Source organism: Ananas comosus, linkage group 1 (assembly GCF_001540865.1).
Source record: "Ananas comosus cultivar F153 linkage group 1, ASM154086v1, whole genome shotgun sequence".
Lineage (NCBI taxonomy): Eukaryota > Viridiplantae > Streptophyta > Magnoliopsida > Poales > Bromeliaceae > Ananas > Ananas comosus.
Genome location: NC_033621.1, coordinates 7155223 through 7181758, shown reverse-complemented (window position 1 = coordinate 7181758; position 26536 = coordinate 7155223). Strand labels below are relative to the sequence as shown.

Here is a 26536-nt window from a genome sequence, read left to right as displayed (position 1 = left end):
AATAATGTCAAAATGAAAAGGAATTGCTTCCAAATNAGTCCCGACCCGATCCATAGACACCTTTAGGTATATATAGTCTCAACAATTTGTACCGAAATGAAATTAAACTATCCTACAAGTGCTTAACAGCAATTTGTTAATAAGAAGGCGGGCCCGGTGGGTCGATATGCGAACGGGTTATGGGCCTCGGATGGGTTGACAGGCCCGGAGAGAGAGAGTGATTGCGGTCGGGCTGCGGATGTCGGGTCGCCCCTCCTGTCCGCTCCGCCAGGGACGGGTAGCGGGTCCGCCTTTTGGCTCCGCTCCGAAGATTCGACCATCCTACCCGCGGCTCTGCGGTCGGGCGGTGGATGTCGGGTCGCCCTCCCGTCCGCTCCGCCAAGGGACGGGTAGTGGGTCCGCCTTTTGCCTCAGCTCCGAGATCCTGAAGCTTCGACCCGCAGGGGCTTGAGTACTTCCTTCTTCCCGGAATACGTAGATTCTGTTGGAGCCTTCCTACCCCCTCGATCCTTCCTCCGCTCTCTCCGCTCCGAGGATGCCCTAGCCCCGTTATTCCGCCGGAGTTCCACCCGAACAACCCTCGTCGAATCGTTCCGCCAAGCTCGCCCTTCTTCAACTGCTGCAGCCGCTTATCTCTGCTCTACTGTGTAAAGTTGACATTTTTGCTAACTCCCTCTGTTAACTACTACTTCTACCATTTATTCTTCAGGGTTGTTACATGCATCTTGCAAAATTCGACCACGTATACTGTTTAATTTCGTTGATTTGGTTGTCAAATATACAAATTTGCTGCAATTATTGGCATCTGGGTTTTGGAAGCATGAGAGGTTGCCGAAGCATCCTTGCAGCGGCGCCGCTGTTTTTGGCATCAAGAAGTCGAAAAAATGGGGCCCTTTCCAGCATTTCAAGTGGATTCTGTAATCTAGTCGAATCACAGGAATCGCTGGAGCTCCCCGATTGGTTTATGTACCCAGAGGATGATCCGTCTTATGTCGGTTCAGATGATGAGTTTGTTCTCCCACCCGAAGTCAAATTCTCAGACTATAGCATTAACAGTTCGAAACCCCCCAACTCTTTGAAGGTTTCTTTTAGGGCTGTTTCTCGTGATATCACCGATTTTGAGGTGGATGTTGAGCAAATTAGTCGCATTTTAAACTCTAATTTCTCGTCTCCTGAGGCAGTGCTTATAGCTATCGATGATGGGTGCTCTATCAGGATCTCTAAGCCCTTGGTTGATAAGATATTGCAGAGGTTTAATAATGATTGGGTTCCTGCTTTTGGTTTCTTCATGTGGGCTGGTACCCAGAGAAATTACTATATGCACTCGGCTGATACTTACGACGTGATGGTCGACATTTTAGGTAAATTTAAGCAATTTGATACTATGTGGGGATTGATCGAGGAGATGGTTCGACTCGGGGGTTTAGTGTCTCTAGCAACTATGACAAAGGTCATGAGAAGACTTGCCGGCGCCGGAAGGTGGAGTGAGGCGATAAATGCGTTTAACGGCTTCGAGCATTTCGGAGTTGAGAAAGATACCCAAGCCATGAATGTGCTATTGGATACCCTGTGTAAGGAGAGGAGTGTGAGGCGTGCAAGAGATGCCTTTCTGGAGCTAAGGAGTGAGATACCACCCGACGCCAGTAGTTTTAATACTTTGGTCCATGGGTGGTGCAAAGCTCAAAAGCTAGAAGAGGCTCGAGAAACTATGAAGGAAATGCGACAATTTGGTTTTTATCCGTGTGTTATAACTTACACTAGTCTAATTGAAGCATATTGCTTGGACAAGAATTTCACAATGGTCGATGCAGTTCTTGATGAGATGCATGCCCAAGGTTGTAATCCAAATGTTGTTACTTACACTATTGTAATGCATTCATTGGGGAAGGCAAAGAAAACCCAAGAAGCTCTCGAAATTTTTGATAAAATGAAGAAGGATGGTTGTATTCCAGACACTTCGTTCTACAACTCTTTAATCTATATACTCGGTAGAGCTGGATGGTTACGAGATGCCAATAATATATTTGAGGAGATGTGCGGAAGTGGGATATCTCCAAATGTGAATACATTTAATACATTGATTTCAGCTTTCTGTGATCATTCTCAGGAGGAGAATGCCCTAAAGTTGCTGGTTAAAATGGAAGAGACCTCGTGCAAGCCGGACGTAAAGACTTATACGCCCTTATTGAAACTGTGTTGTAAAAGGCAATGGGTGAAGATACTATATTTTTTATTAGGTCATATGCTTAGGAAAGATATCAGCCCTGACTTTAGCACCTATACTCTATTAGTTAACGGGCTTTGTCGAAACGGTAAGTTAGAGCGGTCGTGCCTATTTTTCGAGCAGATGGTATTGAGGGGTTTGATTCCCAACGACAATACATACAATATGCTAATGGGGGCACTTGAAAGGAAGAATATGGACAAAGCGAAGAGAAAGATTCACCAATTGATGATTAAGGCAGAGACTTTGAAACCACCTCGTCAGCGAGCCGTGGCCAATAGGAACCAGACTAGACAACAATCTATTGGGTTGTCATGATTGGTTTTTCAAAACTTGCTAATAAGTTTGGAAGTTTCACATGTTTTCACATATTGGCTTGTCATGATTGGTTTTCCAAAATATGCTAGCAAATGGTGAACTATTTTCTCTGTTTTCTTTTTCGTTTTCTTTTTCTTTTTTGTCTTTTTCTGCTGATGCAGTGCACAAGTGCAATTATCTAGGCTTTTAAAATTTTTTGGGTATTTTATCATCGCGTGTTAATTGTCCTTCTTGCAGCATGTTTTCAACAAATGCTTTATCGCTTATTGGTGCTTTGTTGAACAATGATTCTCATACATGTCTAGGCACCCATCGCTGGACCCACGATTGACCATTAACAATTGTTTAAGTATGGATACCTTGGAATGTATTTTTCTCCGTCTTAAAGGTAGGCTCCTTTCAATCCAAAGACTACTAGTTATTGGATTATTTTCCAAAGTAAAAGCTTAATAGTTTATATCAAAGTTGAGACTAGTATATCTAACTGTTGCCTCAAATCAGGATTTAGGATTAACCCACTGCGTGCTTGTCCTTACTCATTCCGATTTGCAAACTTTTCTGCAGATTTATCCAAGTCAGCTATTTGTTTTGGGAATTACCTCATCCCATCTTTTCTCATCGAGCTCCTCACCTACTCCTATAAGGTGTGAAGAAGATGACTAATTAGTGGATCAGCTAAAACGTGGAGCTCCACCTCATTTACTTATGGCGACCACCACTCTCTCCCCCTGTTTGACAACCCCAAGGCCCTCTCCCAAAGCTCGCTCCTTTATTGAACCAATCGATGCCTCCGCGCCGACCGCGTCTCTCAAATTATGCACAAACCTCAAAGAAGTCGCCCAAATCCATGGCAACATGACCGTAAATGGCCTCCTCTATCTCCCCTCATCCGTCTCAAAGCTCGTCGCCGCGTACTCCAAAATACCCACTTCGGAGAGCTTACACTACGCCATTAAGGCCTTTGAGCTTTTGCGGGAGGAAGAAGCAGAGGAAGAGGAAGAAGCCGACCCCTTCTTGTGGAACTCTCTCATTAGAGGTTACTCCTCTATTGGTTCTCTTGATGAAGCTCTTAAGCTCTACATTGGAATGGTAAGTGTTGGGGTTGTTCCCGATCGCTTTAGTTTCCCTCCTCTGCTCACCGTTTGCTCAAAGATCTTAGCTTTTGAGGAAGGACAGCAATTACATGGGGTTTTACTCAAGATAGGAGAAGAGGGAGGAGTCCAAGGTGACCTTTTTATCCAGAATTCTTTGGTCCACTTCTATGTTGAGTGTGGGGAAATGAGTTGTGCTCAACGGGTGTTTGATGGAATGCTGCAAAGAAATGTAGTCTCATGGACTAGTCTAATTGATGGTTATGCTAAGGGGGACTGCTCAGAAAAGGCTATTTCTTTGTTTCATGATATGGTGAGGGATGGCCGAATCGAACCCAATTCCGTCACCATGGCTTGCGTGCTTTCGGCTTGTGCACGGTTGCAAGATCTCATGCAGGGGGAGAAGATTTGCTCATATATATCGAATTCTGGTGTTGGGTCTAGCTCTTTGGTCAATCCAATCATCGATATGTACATGAGTTGCGGGGCTACAGAGAAAGCAAGACAAATCTTTGATGATTGCAAATACAGAGATATTGTTCTTTGGAACATAATGGTTTCAAATTATGCACGCAATGGGATGGCAAAGGAGGCTCTTTGTGTCGTTAATGAAATGCTTCTTTCTAAACAACGGCCAGATAGGGTTACTGTGCTTGCTGGACTCTCCGCATCTGCACAATTAGGTGCTATTCAGGTAGGAAAACAATTACATGCTTATATATTGAGGAATGGGCTTGACTGTTGGGATGTTGTGAACAATTCAGTCATAGACATGTACATGAAATGCCGCAATGAGAAAGCTGCAAGGAAGGTATTTGACATAATTCGTATCAAGATTCTGGCAACTTGGAACACCATTATAAATGGTTTTGTTATCAATGGTGATTACACCTCCGCTTGGGAGCATTTTAACATGATGCCTGAAAGAGATCTTATTTCTTGGAATACAATGATTTGTGCTCTAGTACAGGACAGTCAACTTGAGGAAGCTGTTGAGCTTTTCAGGAAAATGCAAGATTCAGAACTAAAACCTGATACGGCTACATTGGTTAGCGTAGCTTCAGCATGTGGGTATCTCGGTTCTCTTGATCTCGCCAAGTGGGTGTACACCTATACACAAAAGAAACGAATCTCACGCAATGTTAGACTAGGAACCGCGTTGGTCGACATGTTTTCTAGATGTGGTGATTCACGAAGCGCGATGCATGTGTTCGGCAGGATGCCTATTAAAGATGTTGCAGCTTGGACTGCCGCGATTGGGGCAATGGCTTTCGAGGGTAATGGTAATCAAGCTTTTAAGCTTTTCTCAGAAATGATCAATCACGGTGTGAAACCTGATGGCTTGGCGTTTGTTGGGGTACTGACAGCGTACAGCCATGCGGGGTCAGTCGAAGAGGGTTGCACGTTTTTCCATTCAATGAGCAACACTTATGGCTTCACCCCGCAAATAGTCCATTACGGTTGCTTGGTTGATCTCCTTAGTCGTGCTGGTCTATTAGCGGAAGCACAAGCTCTCATTGAGAGCATGCCGATGGAGCCTAATGATGTAATATGGAGGGCACTATTAGCTTCTAGCCGCATTCACCGTGACATTGAAATGGCAGAATATGCAACAAAGAAAGTTCTAGAGTCGGCTCCAGAGAAAAGTGGCGCTCGTATTCTTCTATCGAACATGTACGCTTCGGCAGGACGGTGGAATGATGTTGCAAAGGTGAGGTTGTCTATGCGAGATAAAGGGGTTCGAAAGACTATCGGCTCTAGTAAGATTGATGTATGCGGAACGATCCACAAGTTTACTTCGAGTGATGTGTCCCATCCTAAAATGGATCGGATAGTTGCGATGCTCTCTGAGATGAGTGAAAGAGCTTCCAGTGCTTGCTATTCGCGCGATCTGGCTAATGTCATGCTCAACGTGGAAGAAGAGGAGAAGGAAGATCTTCTGAGTCTGCACAGCGAGAGGATAGCTGTAGCATTCGGGCTTATCAGCACAAGTCGCGGGTTACCTATTCGCATCGTGAAGAACCTGAGGATTTGTGTTGATTGTCACTCGTTCATGAAGGTTGTATCTGCGGTCTATGAACGAGAAATTACAATTAGAGATAACAATAGATTCCATCATTTCAGAGAGGGAGTGTGTTCTTGCATGGATTATTGGTGAAAAATCCTCTGTTTGGTTAATTTACGGTGCAGAACATTCTTTAAGTTTACTCATTTCACATGTAAGGGCAAGGACGGGATTTAACTCTACGGCGACTGCCTAATAATCATCAACAACTAGAGTTAATATGCGAAACTTAAATGTTAAATTTTGTTCGTACAGATTCAATTATAACAATTTGGTCTGTAAAATTTAGCACTGTTGTGAGACTTAGATAAAATTAAGACTTTGAGAACAAGGGTAAAATTGATTGGAGATGGATTTTAATAGAGATCAAACTTGAGGATTGAAACTGACATTTGGCACTGAAATGGAAGTTTGGTCAAGCTTCGGGAACTAAATTATGGAAGTCCATACATTACCAACCTGGTAGGCCAAGAGTGTTATTCCGTGACTATATTGAGGTTCGTTAGCATTATGCTTCTATACTTTTTGCTAAATTCTTATTATTCTTGTTTTCTTTTCTCTTTTTTCTCCTCAATTTTCACTTAATGTTTTGACATGTACATTGATGTGAAGGTGTTTGTAGTAGCATTGCCTGACAAAATTCAAGAACAGAAGTTCAAAAGAGAGGTATGTAGTTAGCGCTTAGTAGCAAAAACGTGCCTTTTTTTTTTTCTTTTTTCTATTTGTAGCCTGGGTTATTAGACAATCTGGTCTATTGTATAGTACTTGACATCTTAACGTATGACTTCAACCCTCACAAATGTAATAAAATACCCCCTAGATGATTTAACGAGGAACTTACTATAAGGTGATAAGGAACTGTTGTCCTGCAATGGTAGTAAGCTGGTTTTCAGTTATTGTTGTAAAGCTTTGTGTACCATATTTCTGAATCCGACTTTTGTATGAAAAACAGTTCCAATCAAATTATGATTTCTCAAGAACTTGGTAAATGTTCATTAGATTTGGAAGATTTAACTCATAAGAATTCATAGCTTGAAAATGGGGCTTGGAGTTGTTGTCTATAGAAGCTGTCCGTTTATGGATAACATGTCATGAAAAGAGTAAGTAGAGTATTATTTTTTGTCCTTCTACTATCATACATAAATTGTAGTAGTATGTCATCATTGTCATGCCAATATCCTATCATCTGGTGCATATTGCTAGGAGAGATGCTTTTTCAATAGTAGTAATATTCTCCTTTTAAGTACTACTCCACCAGCAGCCTTCCGAATGACTAAACTCCATTTATAACTAAAACTGATGGGTATTGTGGAGTTAAACCTTAATTCTTCGTCAATTTGCCTTGGGAATCGAGACTCCTAGACGTTCCTTGTCTTCTCTTTACATGTGTCATGTTTGCCATATTCTTTTTAGATGCTATGATAAGTATAAGGAAATGTGCTCCATATTGAATGGGCTTCAGAACCAAGGATTTCAGATAAATAAAAAAGTATTGGAGTTCATTAAGAAGAATCGTCCTACTTTAGAAAAAGTAGGTCTTCTTATGCCTGGAATACTAGCACGCGTGAATCTGAAAGAAGCCTTCGATCTTATGAGGAAATCTTATTCACCATCTACTTGGAGTTTTTTAAAAAAGGAATACACCAATTCTTTTACGGAGAATTACCTACTCACACACATGCGCATAGGTAATTCTCTGGGGAGAATTACCCGTATGCGCGCATAAAGGGGGGGCAATCTTTCCTGCCTGTTCTCCTCCCCAAGGAGAATAGGCAGGGAAGATTGCTCCCCCAATCTTCCTTGCAGTGAGCTTAAAGCGTGTAAGCGCATGGGTGTGTGCTTGCACGCGATAAGCTCCTTAGGTAGGTTCAAAACTGAACTTGAACCTACCTCTGGGAATAGGCCACGTATCCCCCTACGTGGCTGTTGGGGAAGCAACCTTTCCTGCTCCATTCCCTCTGGGTATGGAGCCACAGTAATTACGGAGTCCATGTCCATCATACCCAAAATGAAAAGAATCCTTTTTTGGAAAAAGAGAAGGGTCGAAAGCGACGATGGCTCCATACGGCATAAATTTGTATGGAGCTAAGACAAAATGATTGACCAGGCCCGCCAATGGCAGTTATCTCGCTTCTGCTAAGGTCCATAGATAGACTGGTACGGAGAATAGATATATACTTTTTACTGCTATGAAGAATAAAAGAAAGGGTCTTAGGGCCTTAGGTAGGTTCAAAACTGAACTTGAACCTACCTCTGGGAATAGGCCACGTATCCCCCTACATGGCCGTTGGGGAAGCAACCTTTCCTGCTCCATTCCCTCTGGGTATGGAGCCACAGTATAGGTTGCTTCATGCATGCTTGCTTCTTTCTGTTCAACGCGGAGCTCGCAGCCTCCCCACCCTTGCTTAGCGTTCCATTTGTGATCCTGGAGGATTTTGAGAAATGCGCCCGACCGTGAAGAAAGGATTTCTTCTTTTCTTTCATGTGAACGGCCCGCACTTGTTAAGAATGGTCCTCACATCCATAACTCGTGCAATCCCATACCTTGATGGGACTGATTCCTCTCAATCGGCGAGTCACTGGATCTGCATTTGCTCTTGATGTTGAACCCGGCTCCTGGAATACACTATTGTCGTAGCTGAAACGGCGGATTCACCTGCTACAAACCAATACCTCGCTCCTTATACGGGAGCGGCTCTGGCTGAATATGATATGTACCGTGAACGACATACTTTAATAAATCACTTACGTCCTACAAAAAGAAGTAAAAGGGCAGGCTCTTGCCAATTTCTTGGCTGCTCACCCGATCCCAATCCTAATTATATTAGTTTTCGATTTATGGATAGCTTAATAGCTAATAAAGCATCGGTCACGCTGGGTTCTTTCAAACTTTATGACTTTTCACCTAGTACTACGAAGTAGAGAGCTCGGAAAAAGAGATAGAGATGGAAATGACTTATGAAAGGAACAGTGATTTTACCTTCACTACTCGGAGCATCGACTTCCAGAATGACTCTGGCTCTTCGATTCCCTTTCGCTTCTTACTCTACTGGAGTAGGTGAGGCTGAGGCCGAGGCAGGCCTTAAGGGGAGGCTTTGCGGCTAGAGCAGAGACAACTTCACAAGAGATGAATTCAAGTACGACACATCCATAACTCGTGCAATCCCATACCCTGACGGGACTGATTCCTCTCAATCGGCGAGGCCTATACGAGGGGGGACCATTCGGTCTCTCCCCTCGGTTGCTATCCGCGGGTGTTCTCAAGCGGCGAAGCCTAGATGTTCTCCATCGGCGATTGGTATTGTAGAGAGTAGGTTGAACAGTAGTGGCCTTTTGACCTTCAGTAGTGGTCTTTTGACCTTCAGTAGACAAGTTCTAAAGCTCTTCATTGACCCATACCTCTACCTCCAACAGACAGACCTGTTACCTTCCCTCGGACCCATTTTATGGAAAGGCCATGACTCTGACTAGAAAGAAAGGAAGTAAAATGGAGCTGAGTCCGGACCTGTCAAAGCAAGCTTCAAAAGTCATGTTTGAAGGCTAGATAGCGGCCTTAGGAACCTACTTTGGTACCAATGAAGCTTTCACTCTACTTATACTCGAATTTGCATGAAGTTTTCTCTGTTTTAGTTTCTCAGGATATCCTAACATGAAAATGATGGTTTATTAAGACTTTTCCTCTAAGGCTCCATTTGTTGTATTTGTCATGCATGACGCTTCATATCTGCCCCCTGAATTGTGGGCATTATATCTGCATATAAATTAGTTTTTGAGTGTATGTTAAGATTGGCAAAGATTTATGAGAAACAACTGCATCATAAAATAGTGGCTTTTAGATAATTTTTTAATCAAGCTCTAGAAGCGTTTATCAAAACTATCATCACATTCTTTATTTTCAGGTCGCGAAGTTGAGAGAATGGTTTGCTACAAATTCTCTTGTGGGGTTCCGGCAAGATAAGGTATCAGCTTCTGATTTTTCATTTAGTGCAAAAGGGATATGGGAAGCTATCCGACAAAACAAGAGACTTGACCTTCCTGCTCACAGGGTAATTCAAACGACTGCATATCGGATGTTTTCTCACGCAATAAAATTGTTTTTCTTATGATTTACATTCATCTAATACACATGTAGGTGATGGTATCGAGCTTTTTCTGTGAAAAGGTTGTCAAGGAGAGTATCAATTCTTTAGAGTCTAATGAGGTATTGTATTTCTCAAATGTGCTTCCCATTTTAAGTCCCGCCTTTCAAGCTCATTTACCACTTTTGTTTTTCTATGATTTTCTTAGGATTATTTGTCATTAAAGAAAGGTGCGCGAAGTTCTCCAAAAGAATTCAGCGAGAAATTGGGGGCCCTTCTAAAGTCGCTCTTGACTCAGTAAAAACAGTCTGCCTATCTTCTCTCCAATAGAATTTATCTGTGTTGGAATCATGATGGGGCTGTGTGGCCTTATTTACAATTTGCATTTGCACTCTTTTCTTGTATTAAAACTTGTATCGAATTGTATTCTTTTATAGAACTCTTCGAGATTCCTTAAACACATGCAAAATGTGCCTAGCTTTTCAAAGACCACTTTAATTCTAATATACGATTTAACTACTGATAGTCCCCTGCAAATAAAATGATACTTTATAGTGCATAGCTGCTTAGCAGGAATAGTAAGAAACAATGCTACAGTCCTTTAAAAGTTCACTTAACTGTTAGGACTTAGGGAGTCTTGTTAATATTTGCATTATTCTTTTGCATCTTCCCAATTTTACTGTTTTCCTAATATATGCCTGTTATGCTGAAGAAAATTGGTATCTTGCATGGTTCATGTCTGCGATGCTGTATTTAATTCCTAGCTATCCTGCAGAGGTTCAAATAATTCTTCTAGTATCTTAGTTTGTCATCTTTAGCTTGTGTTCCTTTAGTACTTTTTTAGTATATTTCAGTGGTCTTTCTTCTCATTCATTTTAACTTATGTTAGGATGGAAGATCACTAAAATTTTCCTGGACTACTAGCCTATGGATGGCTGCATATCTCCATCTTGAATAATAAATATGGAGATTTCTTTATTTCTTTATTTGGCCATTCCATTGCTTCAGTTTTCTGTAAACCATAGCAGTAGCTTGCCTAAGAAAGCATGGTAATATTGCATATGCACTAATAGTCCGGGCATTAAGTTCCTTACCACGATTTTGTTGCTATCGGAGTTTAATGGATATGTTCAAACACATAAACAATACAGAGGAAGTTTCCAAAGAGCATTCCATGCACGCATTTGAGTAGCTACATTTGGATTTTGAGATTTCTGTAACAGTATGTACTCGGTGCAAAGTAGGTAAAAGACAAAATTTGAGATCACAGCTTTTCATTGTTCCCCAAATGTGCTCCAAATGTGATATATGTCAACTTTCTCTACACTTCTTTACATTTTTGCTTTTCATTTTCTGCAGCTTTGACACAGAAACGGAATTGTATGAAGCAAAAGAAAGGGCTGCAAAACGCCAAGAACTAGAGAATGAAGTATTGCATGTACGGGACCTTCTTTCTTTACTCTTACATATTAAGTATCTTTTGTTTCCATACATTCATGAGAAGGTTTCTCTTAGTTCTACTGCTGGCTAAACACTTAAAAAGATTAGTGGAAAATACAATCATGATCTATATTCTTCGTAATCTCTAATTTTATAACCTACATATTTTTAACAATTATTATAAAGAAGAAGACTTAGTGACATGCTTGTTGCATTGCCGCAATTTCGCCACCATCTTCTTTTTGCTTTCCCCAAGTTTGTTTGCTCCTTTTTTAATCACTTTATTCTCATCCTTTTACATGCATACCCTTTAAAATTATTTAATTACTTATATACCATTTTTTACAATTTGTAACTCACTATCTCTAATCTATAATTAATTTCTAAAAGGAAGACATGGTGGGAAAAGCGTCACATTTCTGCCCCCCCACCCAAGTTTTCTGATGTTTTTCATTCTTTTAATTAGTTACACTCTCATTCTTTCACATATATGCCCTAATTTTGTTTATTTATAAATTTGTGATTAGTCTTTTCTTTTTTTCCTCCGTGCTGTATCCAAGTGAGATAAATGTCGATGGTCAATATATAAAGAGAAAAACTTCTGGTTTATCAATTCTGTTTTTGTAGCACGTGGAGCCTATTTGCCGGGATTTATTGTATGAACTGCACTTGAGGACATCTTCTGAAAGTAAGGACAAAATTACTAATCTATTCGGCAATGCAGATGATCCCTCTATAGTTGATCAGTCGGTTGAGGATTGCTTGAAAACGTATATTGAATCATGTGAAGGTAATTTATGCCTCTTACAATGTTCCAAAATGCTAAGTTTGAATTCAGATCTACTATTGGCAAGTTTTAATCCTCTATGTATCCTTAGGATATAGTTGTTGTGTAATGTCATCAATTGAAAGTACTAAGTTTTGATAGGGTGGAGAAAGGAATCATCATATTCAGATTACTATTTTTGTAGCTCTGATGTCTAAGAAATTTCCTTTTGCAACTAAATTAAAATTTTTCCCCTCTTTTTTTGAAAACAACCATCCAACTGGATAGGGGATTTGGCTTGAACCCTACCTGTTCGTCGAACTTCTTTAGGAATTTTCGTTTTGCTTTTGGCCGATTTTTCCTGTTGGGTTGCTTGATTATCTGCAACATATTGTTTTGGCAACTCTCACATATATGACATTGTTTATTTCCAGATTTGAGAACTAGGTACAAAAATCTATGTGACGAAAATTGTAAGGTGCTTAAAAGCGAGCTGCTATCATTTGCTAAAATTATGGCTGAGAGGATCAAGGTATTCCTTTAATATATATATATTTTTTCCTATTTTTGATTGTTTCTCCAGTATCTGTTTATCTTGTTTCTTCTTTTTGGTGTCACCGTTGATACCGAATTGAAGGAGTTCAGCGTGTGTACATTTACTTCTCTATACTGCTCTGTATCTTAACACGGTTCCTCTTCTGCTTTCCAGCTCAGGCTATATCTTATTATGGTTTCTCTTCTGCTTTTCAAACTTAGCTGACCGTGTAGTGCTAACCATACCCGTATAGATAACTTAGTTGAACCATAATTTTCAGGAACGGTGTATAATATTTTATTTTATACATACAATTATATTTATGAAACAGCATGTAGATAACCCACTCCATAATCCCATGTTAACATAGGGCCTCGTGGTCCCAGCTGGGTACCACCCAGCTAGCGGTGGACTGGTGGTTGGTATATACTTTAACATACATTTATTTGTTTTGGGAATTACCTCGTCCCATCTTTTCTCATGCTTCCACCAAGGTTGCTTCACACTTGTTGTCTCTAAGATTAAAGGTGGCCGTTGCATTTATGGTTTCCTAGCATTTGATGGATTCCGAATTATATAATTCCTCTGTTATGAACTTTTGATCGAGTGGCTAATTATGGATTCTTTCTGTTTTAGAAAGCAGATGGATAGAACTGTCTATTTATGAAGAAACCCTTGAATAATTGATAATCCACATCAAACGAGCTATATCTAGGTATGCTAATTATCACTTAATCTTTCTCTTAAATCTTTTTTTTCTTTTGCACGTAAGAAAGTGCTTCTCCATATTTCTCTTTCACAGTGAGATGACGAGGATTATACTGGCTGGTTCAGGTGCTATCATATTCAAGTGTGCACAATTCAGATTGGAGGTTTATCAGTTTCCTGTAGTAAAATGGAGATGCCATGCATGTAAATTATAACATTTGACGGATCTTATTTTAGGCATATGCAACTGAGACCGTCTGTTGTTTGCCTTGTAGTCCTTTGTAGAGATCGTGTGATATTTAAAGTGTTAGATATGACTCGAAATTGATAATCAACTTAAGTTCGGGTTTTCGACACGCCGATAGTTTTGCGGTCCGACCAAATTGAAAAATTAAAACTGTGAAGGAACGGTACGGATCGGATCCGAAACCCGTTAATGAGTTTTCCTTTTCGTTTTTGCCCTAAAGGCGTGAGATCGTGGTTGGTTGTACTATCTAAAAACATTGTATTCCCTTTTTCGTTTGATAGTGAAGTTCTCTCCTCCCTCGCCCGTGGTTTTTTCTTGCAAAGGGTTTTTCACGTAAATATGTGTGTTTTTCTTTCTGCTTGTGGTTTATTTATTTTGTGTTCTCCATTTCGTTTCCGTTTGTGAGTTTGTCGTAACATAAAGAAATATTTCAATTAGTTCATCGAGTTTTGGAAGAATCACTATTTCTTTATGATTTGCATCAAGAAATGATTAGAAATGTTTTTTCTATGCATATTTAGATGCCTACATTGTAAGATCCAGGAGAGATCAAGGAAGACTACAAAATCCTAAACATATTTTTCTCTGGACATACAATTGATCACACTAAAATTGTATGATTTACTTATACGATAGTTACTAAATGTTATGGAGGCACTGTGTGTAGTGTTTCTGAGCTTTGGATAGGATTGGCTTCAGTGTTAGTGACCGGTCGACACATCTAGAGAGTGTCGGACTGAGTCAAAATAGATTCTGCGCGAAATGGATGCAGAAATGGACTCGGCGCAATCAAATAAGCAAAACTATAGTTTTGCCAGATTCGGGCGCCCAAGACTGACCTTGGGTCGCCCAGAAGTTGAGTGCAGAACTGAGCAGAACTGGAAGCCAATTCGGGTCCATATTTCGGGCGTCCGGATGAGGGTCCGAAAGTTTACCTCGTGAGTATCGTTGCGCTGACACGTGGCTGGTGGTTGGTGAGGTCTGCCGGAGCCGAATGCGGGCGCAGCACACCGCGGGCAGAGAGTCTGAGGAGGAAGCTTTGTGTAGCCTGGAGGATTCGGGCGCCCATAATATGGGTCTGGGAGCCCATAATGTGGGTCCGGGCGCCCGGAAGTGCCCGAGTCTGTAGGGACACCAGATTGCAGCAGCTGTTCTTGGGGCTTATTCTACCATTCCAGCACTCTATAAATAGGTGGAGAGTGATCCTGGTGAGCTCTTTTCACTCTCTCTTCACAGTAGCACCTCTGATTTCTCCTCCAGTCGATTTTTCTCGGATTTCATCCAATCTTTCAATTGGAAGGTGATGTAGTGCTGATTCTGCAGTTTTCCAGCGACGACTTTCGGTGTTTTGGTTCGTGTGCGACGTAGGAAGGTCGGATGGCGGTGAAACTTGGTTTGCTGGATTCTAGACTTCCGGAGGAATCCACGAAGCCCAGAATTGCAGATTTTGATTGAGGTTAGCTTGGTCGATTCCATATTTTTCTGGACTGCTGGTGACTTTGAGCTGAAAATCTTTTTTTTTGGGTTTTCTTGATGCTATCTTGGGAAGTAGGGAAAGTTTGGACCTGAGTTAGATATCTTAGTTTACTCCACTGGATTTGAAATCTTCCTCACCAGATTTGGATGTGATTAGGTGAGTTTTGACATTGGAGTTGGGTTAATTAAGCTTAAGTGCTGAAATTAGCATTGTCATTGATGCAACTTGATTATCTTGGGTTCAGATCTTAGGAGAAGGATAGTCTTGAACCTGAGAAACTTTCTACATCTAATTCACTGTTGAGGGAACCTTGCTACTGCTGATTTGAAGATAATCTAGTGAAATTAGCATTGTATTTGAGCTAATTTAAGCTTAAGTGCTGAATTATTGGATTTTTGTGGTTTTCGACGCTAGATCCTTCAAGTATTCCAGTTGCTGTTTTGGTGTGATTTCGGCTGAGTCTCGCAACAGTTCCGAGATCTCCTTACTGCCAGGAAAGAGCTTTTGAGGTGGGTGTTTCATCGGTTTCGCTCCTAAGTGCTTGTGTAGTCGACATATATGATTTCGGTTGTTGTATTTCATGTGGTAGTTCAAATTCATTGATTGTAGCATGTATGAAATCTGAATTGGGAGTATGATTATTAATTAGATGAATATACATGTTGGACTTGGAACTTGACTTAGGAGAAAACTAGCGATTCGACCTGTCATATGATTCTACTACCTGATTTAGCTCTAGGAGCCGTGTTTTGTTTGTATCGCCGCTGTTTCAGCACGGTGGATATCCGGGGTAGATTAGAATGCATTTACGCTCGTGCAGAGATGTCGAGCTTATTTTTACAGCAGAGTCTAGGCTGTTTCAGGTTGTCGGGTGCCGTCGGGGTGGAGATGGACCCAGATTTCTGTTTTTGGTCTCAGATTGTGCCGAGGGCACGTGGGTTTGGCTTCTAGACCTGTTTTGACCCTAGCTATTTGACTTTGGCTTGTTAGAGCCTGATTGAGCTCGACAGAGATACACTGCATACTCGGTTGGGTAGCTTCCACGAGTGCCACTCCGGAGACGGGCGCTATGCTTTTGCGTTGGTGTCGTTCGTACAGGTTGGACGGGTATGATTACAGTCCTTATTTGAGATTGGGTCTGAGTTGACACTGTTCTACAGATTGTTAGATTTAAAGCATGATAGTATAGTGGCATATAGCTGTAGATTTGTTCCAGCTTTCTTTACTATTCCTGCTTACCCCTGTAGACTTAGTGTGTGGACCGATGAGTTTGAGGGCGGTACCCACTGAGGAATACTTATTTTTACAGTAGTTCTCACGCCCAGTTATTGCCACTGTTTTGCAGAGCCGTTGCCTTCGGCTGCTGCTGTTGCTGATCTTGATCGTGGTAAGGGCGTCGCGAGTTAGAGCCCTTCCAGTCGAGTCGCAGAGCTGGAGGAGCACCAGCTATAGGTAATTGTAGTTTTTAGGCCTTTACATATAGTTGTTGTTTATCGCCAGTGCGAGTATTTGTATACCTTGGATGACATGTATGTATTGAACCACAGTTTATATATTTGATTTATTTTCTTAGCTGCTCTATGCTACTGTTTGTAGTATTGTATGATTACAGGTACTACTTTTCGCTTCGTATACAGGAGAAATACCTATGTGTATGGCAGGTCTGTTAGCGAGCCCGGGGAAACGAGTCATCCAGGACGTGACACTGTGGGGAAGCAAGGCCAATATGCAACTTGTGACTTGATCTGTGAATACATTTAAGGGCTTTTTTTGCAAATAGCCTCCTGAGCAATTTTTATTTTAAAAATAGCCCTATCAAAATTAAAATTGCAAAAATGGCCGTCCCTGCCATGCAGGCGCCACGTCAGTGCCACGCGGGCAGGGCTGGGGCTAGGGTATTAAGTTGAACACGGTAAATGGTTCACCATGTCTAAACACGGTGAATGGTTCACCGTGTTTAGTACGTATTTTTTGTATATTGAAAAGTGGAATAAGTAGTAGGGATGTCAATAGGTATGGATATCCGAAATATTATCCAAATCCAAACCCGAATAAATTATATATATATATACGTAATTTATTTTTGTTTATTTATATAATATATAAAATATTTAATAATTTTTATTCCTTAGATATTCATCCAACGGTATAGATTTTTAAACCCACTGGGTTGGATGAAGATCTAAGGAATAAAAATTATTAAATATTTTATATATTATATAAATAAATAAAAATAAATTATATATATATATATAATTCATTCGGGTTTGAATTCGGATAATATTTCGGATATCCATACCTATTGACATCCCTATTCCTTATTCCTCTTTTCAATATATAAAAAATACGTACTAAACACGGTGAACCATTTACCGTGTTTGAACACGGTGAATGGTTCACCGTGTTCAACTTACAGGCCCAGGACTATTTTTGTAAATTAAATTTTGACGGGACTATTTTTAAAATAAAAATTTGCCTGGAGTCTAAATGCAAAAAAAGTATTTCGATTGCTAATTTGGGTGTGGTGTTGTTGCTGAGATGGAATTGGGTCGCCTCCTGTGCTGTAGTGTTGCTTCGATGTTGAGCGGGGTGAACCGACTTCAACGAGGTAACTTTTGTGCATAAAATTTCTATGCAGATCTAGCTGACTACTTTTATAAGATTTGGCAGGATGCACTACGAGTCAAAACGTTGAAACTATGAGTTCATTTGTCTAGTTTACAAAGAAAGCTTCAACTGGAAGAAGAAAGGGAAAACAGAGAGAATATATCAATCTTATCAAGAGAAACTTAGCAACTAGCCAAGTTATCAGCTATTAACTGCACAATTAATGACTAACTACACTTAACTCTGATTCCGCAGAAAAAACAAAAACAAAAACAGAAACAAGAAAAGCCACTGCAGAAAAGTTACAAATATATCCCAAATCCTGATTTTCTCTCCAAAGAAGACAACCTAGTGACATCCAGCACTGGGGAAGAAGTTTGGATTGCTCGCCAACTATTAAACAATCAGAAGAGGTGGGTGGATATGCTCTCCTTTTTCAGTTAAAACCTTAAAAGTTGGTATTTGTGAGAGTCCACTCATAAATCTGGAAAGAATCTGCGTCTGGTAATCACCACAGAACAATAAAAATTAAGAGAAATCAACTTTCCACCATAAAATTAAAATGATGATAAATACGGTAAAAAGTGAAATTCATTACTAGCAAAAATAATGAAGGAAAAGGCATTCAAAGTAATATTTATTGAAGGGAAAAAAAAAAAGAACAAAATAAAGGAGCAAGATATATAAATGGAGAATCCTTGCAAGAAGAAAATAAAATCAAATGGAGTTTCTTAGCAAAGATCATACAGTTCAGTTGTTTGATATTTCTGTTGCAGGTGCTGCGGACTGTGGTCATAGTTTCGTCTTCGTTGGCTATGCCATCCTAACCTCTCCAAAAATTCTTCAATCAATCTGTGATCAAACAAATAGGACAAATTAGATTTCCAAAGAGCTAAAAAAGCATCACAATAAATATTTTGAAAGCTAGTTTAACACTCACAAGCTACAGATCAACTTTTGAGAAGCAGCCAACTCACGATCTGGAAAAGAATCATCCATCCGGAAGCTTAACCAGACATAGAGATCCAAGACCTTCATTGAGGAGCTCACAAGAGAACCTGAATTAGACCTTGAGCTATTGTAAAATAAAAAAATTGGAGTGTTTAGATTGGGTATTTATCTTCAATTTATCTCAAAAAAATAAAGCTATTCTTCAATTTATCTCAAAAAAACAAACCATAAAGAGGTATTGTAAAATAAAAAAATAAACCTGAATTAGACCTTGAGCTGCAATATCGTCATTCATGTCCACTGGACTACAAAATGGAGAATTGGGGTGTTTAGATTGGGTATTGTAAGTCATTGCTAGTATCACAATGTACATTCTTACCTTAGGCAGAAAAGGTATTTATCATATAATCCAAGAGGCAAGTCATCCAGAACTGCAGCAACCTTCTGTTATCAAACAACAGTTTATTGAATATTAATAATTACACAAAAACTCCACAAAAGAAGTCAATTACAAGAAGTGCAAACCAATCTAACTGATATACAATAAGTCGAAATATTAAAGAGGAATTCAAAGTCAATTTGGCTGCTAATATCGGATATGTATAGTTGTAAACTAAACTTGCACATAAGCAAAAAGGAGTGCATACGAAGGACTTCTACCAGCATTTCTTCAGAGTCAGAAATAAAATAATCTGGAGACAACTTTGCCTTCTCCAAGAACCTTTCCCGCAGCACAAAGCAATATTTTCAGCATGAGATATATATGAGACTTGATAAATATTATTTATTTGCTTATTGGAATGAATCCGGACACCATAAATGCTGGGAGATGGGAATTCATGCAACATACCAGCCAAAGAAGTGTACATAGTTTGATAACAGCTTATGAATTCAGGATAGCTTTATAAACATTAGGGTCTGAGTAATAAAAATTCTCTGAAACGTACACCAAAATTCAGTCAACAAGTTCAGAAAGTTTTTATTAACCAGAAATGTGGAAGAAAAATAATAGATTCCTTTAGTAACAGCATCCAGAAAACATGGTCACTTGATCAGTATAATTTAAAAAGAAAACCCTCGGAGGTTTTAGTAAGTAGCAAATTTGCTGTTCTCCCAAAAAAAAAAAGGGTACCAAATTTGCTGCGAATTTGAAATATATGTTGCTCTGCAACAGCTTCTGGACAATTCATCACGGATTTTTTTACAAAATAACCCTCTAAAATTTTGGTATTTGCAAAATAACCCTACCAAAATTATATTTGAAAAACTAACCCTCTTTTTACTATGTAGGAAGCAAGTAGATTTTCTCTTAAAGACGGTGAATGATTCACCGCCTTCATAAAGAAAGTGAATGATTCGCCGCCTTCCTAATTTCTTACAAAAGCGGTGAATCATTAACCGTCTTAATGAATGCGGTGAACGATTCACCGCCTTTAAAAGATCTTGGAGTCTTTCAGAATGCGGTGAACGATTTATCGCATTTCGAGGGTTAATTTGCCAAATATAAATTTGATAGTGTTATTTCGCAAATTATAAAATTTTAGAGAGTTATTTTATAAAAAAGTCCATTCATCACTGTAAACCTTAGTATATGCAAGGTGAAAAAGAGTAAAAACAAAACATGATAATATAGCTTTCCACATACCAATATAGGATGAAAATTATTTGTCGCATGCATTCGTGAATACATGGACAAAAGATCTAAGGTGGGGAAAAGTCCAGCTCGCTGCAGAATGAATAGAAAGAGATATCAGGATTAGTTAGCAATTTCAAACGTCAGGGATGCAACGTTACGTTTCTAACATAATCAAATAAAGCAGATGAAATTCCACCCTTGTTCCATTAATTTGGCAGTATTTGGTTAATTGTTATTAATAGTCACTGTCTTTGTATTAGTAAGAATTCTAATTTTGCTGATGTAAATTGTTAAAAAGAAAAAAAAGATGGCATGCATAGTACTGCACCTGCACATGTTTATGAATTACGAATGGTAAAAAGAAAATATAGACCTATAAACTTACGCCTTAGATGCTATGTTCTTTTATTTGCAATTAATTATGAGCAAGGAAAAAGCATTTACCTCCAAAACAGGGGAAGGAGATGCAAGAGAGGAATGTAGCAAAGGCAGGTCATCAGCATCTACGCGGGTCACCTCCCCAACAGGATATTTTGATCCATATCTTCCAGCTCTTCCTGTAGCAATAGGATGCTAAGTAATTGATGATGTAGCCATGAAGTTAATTCATGAAAAATACTATAAGCTAAAGTAAACTAAGCCATAAAAAAAGTATAGAGACTCACTGGAGCCATTAATGATAACAAATTACTAATTTAATAGGCAGAAATAACTCAAATAGAAAACAAATGGAAGTTGAGGTTGTGTCAATCAAAAACTAAAAAACTTCAACATTTTGGAGAAAATAGTACCTGCAATTTGTTTGATTTCAGGGACACTGAGTTCCCGAGTATACACACCATCAAACTTTTTCAGAGTTGAAAAAATGATTCCAGAGATGTTCAGATTAAGACCCATTCCGATGGCATCGCTGGCTACTAGAACATCAAATTCACTGCTTTCATCATTGAACATTGTTGCCTGCAAGCTTAAAGATCAAATTCACTCAGCTATCCCATTGCTAATCATGTAAATCGTAATGACTAAATAAAAATATTTTGAGCACATGTAATAGAACAACAATTGTGAATAATTTAAGAGGTCTGAAAGATAGGTAACAATAGGGAAATTCTTTCTAATAAGGAAGTACCTGCTTTGTTCGAGTCTCTGGGGCAGTGAGCCATAGACTACAGCACAAAGATGTTTTCGGTCATTTTCAATTTTTTTCTGTACAGCACAAGGTGGAAAATAATTACGTCATAGCTAATTTAAAATTGAAAAAGGTAAGTTTCCATGTTCAAAGTTTTGATATACAATTATACATGCCTCATGTGAAGACAAAGGAGTAAAGCACTTGGACTGATGGATAACAACTTTTCTTCACAATCTTCAACATGTGATAAATATTTGTCATACTAAACAAGCCGACTATGTTCAGCTTTTCCTGATAGGTCCATCATTTCTTTATGTAATCACAACCCCTCACCCAAAAACAAGAGGCCCAAAAAGTATCCCGAGCATCATATGCCAATCAGGCACGAGCAATGGTGCCTCTTTTATTCAAACGTTAGAGTCCCGGTTAGTTCTCAAGCCTCTATAAACTCCTTTTCTATCCCTTAGCTGCGTCTTTTGAAGACTTCCAAGAAATATTACAACTAAGTATCTTTACATTTTTCACTTTGCAAAACTGGATATGTCATAAATTGTTATATCCGGGATCCCAATTGAATATCTAGGCATCAACTAATATTGTTACTTCAACCATCTAGCCGTGTTACCCTAACAACTTAAATAAAAGGTAATAGTGAAACGGGTGTGTTGAATGTAACAAAACAACAATAATAGCATAAATAGCAGAAATATCTAAACACCCAGTACTGACCTTTAACTTATATATCTCAAGTCGAGAGAATGTTACGATACAATCTCTAGTCTTGATGTTGGAGAACGATCCAAGTGGAAACTTTAAAGGAACCAGAGGGGAGAGTCTTTCATAATATTGAACCTGAGTAATAGCATGCAATGGGCATGTTAATTACAATTTGAAACAGAAATAAAAGAAAATTTGGCATTTTTGTATCATTATATGACAAGCGACTCCACACTTTCAAAAAAAAAAAAGGGAAAACTTCAAACCCCCCCCCCCTGTGGTTTCGTGCATTCTCACTTTAGTACCCTGTGGTTTAAAACGTATCAATTTGCCCCCTTGTGGTTTCGTTTTTATCTTTTCGGAAGCTTTCTTTTTCGTTAATATTTCGTTAAATTATATACAAAAAACTTCAGATAACCATCTATGTTTATCGACTATTCACTTTAGTATCCTTTAATTTTAACTTTGTCATTGATTTAAGAAAAAAATAATAATAAAATTGATAACAAAAAGAGAAAAACGAAACCACAGGGGGGGGCAAATTGATACGTTTTAAACCACAGGGTATTAAAGTGAGAAAGTGCGAAACCACAGGGGGGTTTTTTGAAGTTTTCCCGAAAAAATATGAACAGGTAGCAACTCCTAGAAGTGGTTGAGTTAGATTTAGCTCGTTTCAACCAAGAAAACACACAAAAAAAAGAAGAAAAAAAAAGTGATTTTAAGAGCTGGAATATAAAATCCCTAAGCATAAGAGACAGCTAGAGAAAATGTTTGTGTAAGCTAAGAACCTTGAAAAAAGGATGAAAATTTTTAAAATCTATTTCAAGAAGAGGTGGAATTGTTAAGGGATAACTTTTAGGGGAACTAGAGCAAAATGTATGCCATATTTTATTACAAAAAGTAAAGGTGAAGATTCTTGAAGTCCAAATGCATAGATAAAACACTCTGACCTTATGAACGTAAAAGAAAAAAGAATTGGCAATTAACCTGAAGCATATGCTCTCTCATATGCAGAAAAAAATCATAAAGAGATGATTATCCACTGATGTTAAAAATTTGACTTTTGACTCTTAAACAACCTTAACCACGTCACCAGTTACTTCAAGTATTCTCTGGATAAGAGGAACGGCAGCTGGATCGCCACACACATGAAGTTCATCAGAACAAATCCCTAGCAATGCGCGTGTGAATGAAAAACCCCTCGTTCTACAACCAACCATCTAATAAAACAAAATAAAATTGAAAGATAAGAGAATACAAAAGAAAAGAAAGAAAATTGTCTGACAAGACAAATATATAGCTAACATAAACTAGTCTGAGCACTGCTTAATAGTTTTTTTTTTTACCAGCCTAGCTTCTATATCCGCAAAAGATGTACAGATCTTAAAGGATTTACTGCAACATACCTGGATTTCATCAATAATTGCACACTGGTACACTCGTCACATCAGCCATTTCAACTGTTATGGAACTGTGCTTCGCACCATCAATCTCCTCTCGCTCTTGTCCAGTGATCAAGTTACAGGGCACCTTTGCTTTGTTAAATCTTTGTGCCACCTCCCATGCAAGCAATCTTAGAGGTCCACAATATAATCCTTCAATGAGTGATAATAGTTAACATATTTATTGTATCATAGAAAGAGAGTGATGTGTACTAGTAGATTAACATTACAGTACCTGAGGAGCTTGACTCTAGTCTCTTTAGAGCATTATAAGTTTTCCCACTGTTAGTTGGACCCACATGTAAAAATACATTGCGCTTCTTTCTTCGAGCATTTGGATACCAAGTGTGAGGACGACTGTTATGAAAGCAGGGCAACAAATAGTATCATAAGCTTCAATCGTTATCAATTGAGCCTTAAAACGTTGATCAATAATTAGGTGTGTTCTTACGTCAAATCAGTCAAATCAAACTTTGCTGAGCTGTGGTAGCTACACAAAAATCTTAAGTTGCACCAAGCATGCAACAAACAGTTGAGATCCGTATTTATCGCCACCGAGCAACTCATGATATCTGCATAGAATAAATATATCATACTAGAAGGAAAGCTTCAATCAAAACACCTGATATCTAAAATCATCTTTGCGTATCTCCTCATGCGCCCTGTGGGAACGTGCACTGGTAATGCTAGTTGTGCCGAAAATTTGGAACGAACATTGCACGAAAATCACGTCAACACGAAACAAGGAAATGACCTAGAAGAATGAACTAGGGTGACTGAAGAAACCGTTCTTAGCGCTTGTAAAGTAGCTGATAGCAAATTCAGCAATCCAAAATCTACCAAGCAGATATAAAATTAAAGAGCCACAAGTTTACCGAACAATTTCATCATTGAATTGCAACGAGTAGAAATATACAACATCATAGCTGCAATCCATACTCATGGTTATTAAAGAAAAAAAGGGGCAGGTCATCAAAATAAGATCGCATGACGATTGAGCCTTGCGAAACAAAGTAGCTCATTTATCCATACGATCAGAGAACAATTAAGTGCAAATAAATCTACCAGAAAAAAAAAAAGAAAAGAAAAATCTGCTTAACGACTCCGTTTGATACAGCAAAAAGTAATCTTTAACAAAAGTTAACAAAAATCCAGCTAAATGCTAGCGAGAAGTAGAGGGAGCACGACTCGCACCATGAAGACGAGGAGCTACGGCGGAAGAGGAGGAGGAGGAGGAGGAGGAGGCGAAGAGGGTTTTACGAAGAAGAAGACGCGCCATCGCCATTGGTGGTGATCCTTCGATTCTCCGCTTTCGCTTCGCCTTCGAGTTCGATCGCAGGGATCGAAATCGAGAGGCGAATAGGGGGCTGCAGAAGGAGGCGTACCAAGTAGGAGCGGAGGGGACGGAGCGTAAAGCGACCGTGATTCGTGGGCCGTATATTTGGGCCGTAATTTTAGGCCAACGTGTTAGTGCGTTGTGGGTCGTGGCTGTATCTTTGGCCCGAGACTCGGTCAAGGCGAAGACTAAGCTGGCCTGTCGTTGACTGGATGTTAGGTGTACGTACCGTACGGAGTCAATCATGACCGTCGGATGTCGAACACGAAGAGTGTAATCATTGGCTCAGAGTAATTACTTTGTATGATATACACAATATATCCCTCCCGGGTGTCTAATTTTCGAAAAATTCCAGAATACAACAGGTATATTGGTGACGCAGTGTAAAATGCCAATCAAAAATCTCCTTTTAAAGATACATGTCCCATCATGATTATAAAAAAGTATTTTTATTGTACTTTTGTTTGAAAAGAAGAAAGGTGATTGACATGTTATTGATGACGCGGTGCAAGTGTGATAGTATAGAATTCCTCCTAATTTTCACCCGCTTTGAGATGTACGGTCCTAATTATCTTGCATTTTTTTCTTGCTTAAATCGAATCAGGTAGTCAGAACTACTTTAACATGAATATTCGTGCATCTCGTGATTGCATACTGAATACATACTTTTAATAATGTTAAGGATTTTATAGGTTGGCGAATTTCGTAAAGTTGTTTGGAGTCTTGAAGAGTTGATCGCAGAAGTTAGTCAAATTGGAGAACGAAGACTCATTCTGAAAGCTCGACACCTAAGGTATGACGAAAAGATCATTTGTGGTGAAGATACCTAATTAGAATAAGTTCAGAAGGCTTAGATTACTTTAAAACANTCACTCCGAATTGGAGTTTTTCCACGTTAAATTCTCGGTGTGCTGTTTCAATTTCCGCTATTTTGTTTTGTTTGCATCGAGATTTTTCGAGTTTGCCGGATTTACACCTATTCACCCCCCTCTAGGTATTACTTACCTTTTAGATCCTCGGGATCCATATCTCACAAATAAGATTATAGTTTAATCTTTTTTCTGTTATAAATGAAACTCCAAATCAAATGTTTTTGTTATGCAAGTTTTGATACGCAAATTCTCTTCAAAAGTTGGCTTTGACAGGACTATTTTTTACATTTTTCTTGTGGGTACAGTGCTTTCAATATATCTATTCATCCGGCTTCATCAAATTATTTATATCTCCATAAACATCTATTCTTCATGTTTAATTCCATAATCTTTTTTTGTTGTCTTTAAAAAAAAATTTGTTTCAATGTTAAATGCGTAACAATCGAAAAGTTATATTTCTAATCGCCTTGTAACCTTATGATAAGATTCTGATGTGAATTATAATTCCATGCATTTTTTTCCCAGGTGCACAATATTATTGGTTACATATATTGGGACATCATCATATCTAGTCATACAATCTAAACTGACATTAACATCACATTTGGGCTCTTTAGCTTTTATGGAATTGGTGCATGCATGGAGCCCTTGTAAATCCACGCATGCCTATGGGGACAGAGGATTGTGACAATGAGATGCAAAAAAAGATCAAAAAAAAAACTCTACTGTTGCAATATACCTAGATTATACTTGTAGACCAACAGTAGGTACTAAAGATGCTTTGGAGACATCTACGTCATTTATGTGAAGAGTTTCAGAAAATGACGTGTAGGGAAAGCACAGGAGTAAGTATTGATCTCTCTCTCTCTCTCTCTCTCTCTCTCTCTCACAGG

At 39.1% G+C, this 26536-nt stretch overlaps 3 protein-coding genes, 2 long non-coding RNA genes and 1 pseudogene across 6 annotated transcripts; 5 read left to right on the top strand and 1 right to left on the bottom strand.

Moving 5' to 3' along the window:
• LOC109720102 (pentatricopeptide repeat-containing protein At3g22690-like) lies at positions 480–9685 on the top strand. Of its 2 annotated transcripts, none has more exons than XM_020246994.1 (5): positions 480–647; positions 2848–2930; positions 3107–6195; positions 6311–6364; positions 9598–9685. In XM_020246994.1, the coding sequence occupies exon 3, from the start codon at positions 3248–3250 to the stop codon at positions 5789–5791; it is 2544 nt and encodes an 847-aa protein (XP_020102583.1). In that variant the 5' UTR covers positions 480–647; positions 2848–2930; positions 3107–3247; the 3' UTR covers positions 5792–6195; positions 6311–6364; positions 9598–9685. The 2 variants fall into 2 exon arrangements, with proteins under 2 accessions (XP_020102583.1, XP_020102578.1); XM_020246989.1 differs by having other exon boundaries at positions 2780–2930.
• Positions 646–2750, top strand: LOC109720117 (pentatricopeptide repeat-containing protein At3g22670, mitochondrial-like). Its single transcript, XM_020247002.1, has one exon. It carries the CDS (start codon positions 719–721, stop codon positions 2540–2542), a length of 1824 nt encoding a protein of 607 aa, XP_020102591.1. The 5' UTR covers positions 646–718; the 3' UTR covers positions 2543–2750.
• LOC109720126 lies at positions 10098–13582 on the top strand. Its single transcript, XM_020247011.1, has 6 exons — positions 10098–11021; positions 11137–11215; positions 11845–12007; positions 12418–12515; positions 13162–13233; positions 13321–13582. Exons 1-5 carry the CDS (start codon positions 11002–11004, stop codon positions 13183–13185), a joined length of 384 nt encoding a protein of 127 aa, XP_020102600.1. The 5' UTR covers positions 10098–11001; the 3' UTR covers positions 13186–13233; positions 13321–13582.
• Positions 14343–15106, top strand: LOC109720959. Its single transcript, XR_002219111.1, has 3 exons — positions 14343–14681; positions 14797–14929; positions 15026–15106. It is a non-coding gene; the product is annotated as an uncharacterized LOC109720959 (long non-coding RNA).
• On the top strand, positions 15125–16522 carry LOC109720953. The gene is made up of 2 exons (XR_002219106.1): positions 15125–15459; positions 16296–16522. It is a non-coding gene; the product is annotated as an uncharacterized LOC109720953 (long non-coding RNA).
• Positions 17623–25032, bottom strand: LOC109717245 (annotated as a pseudogene).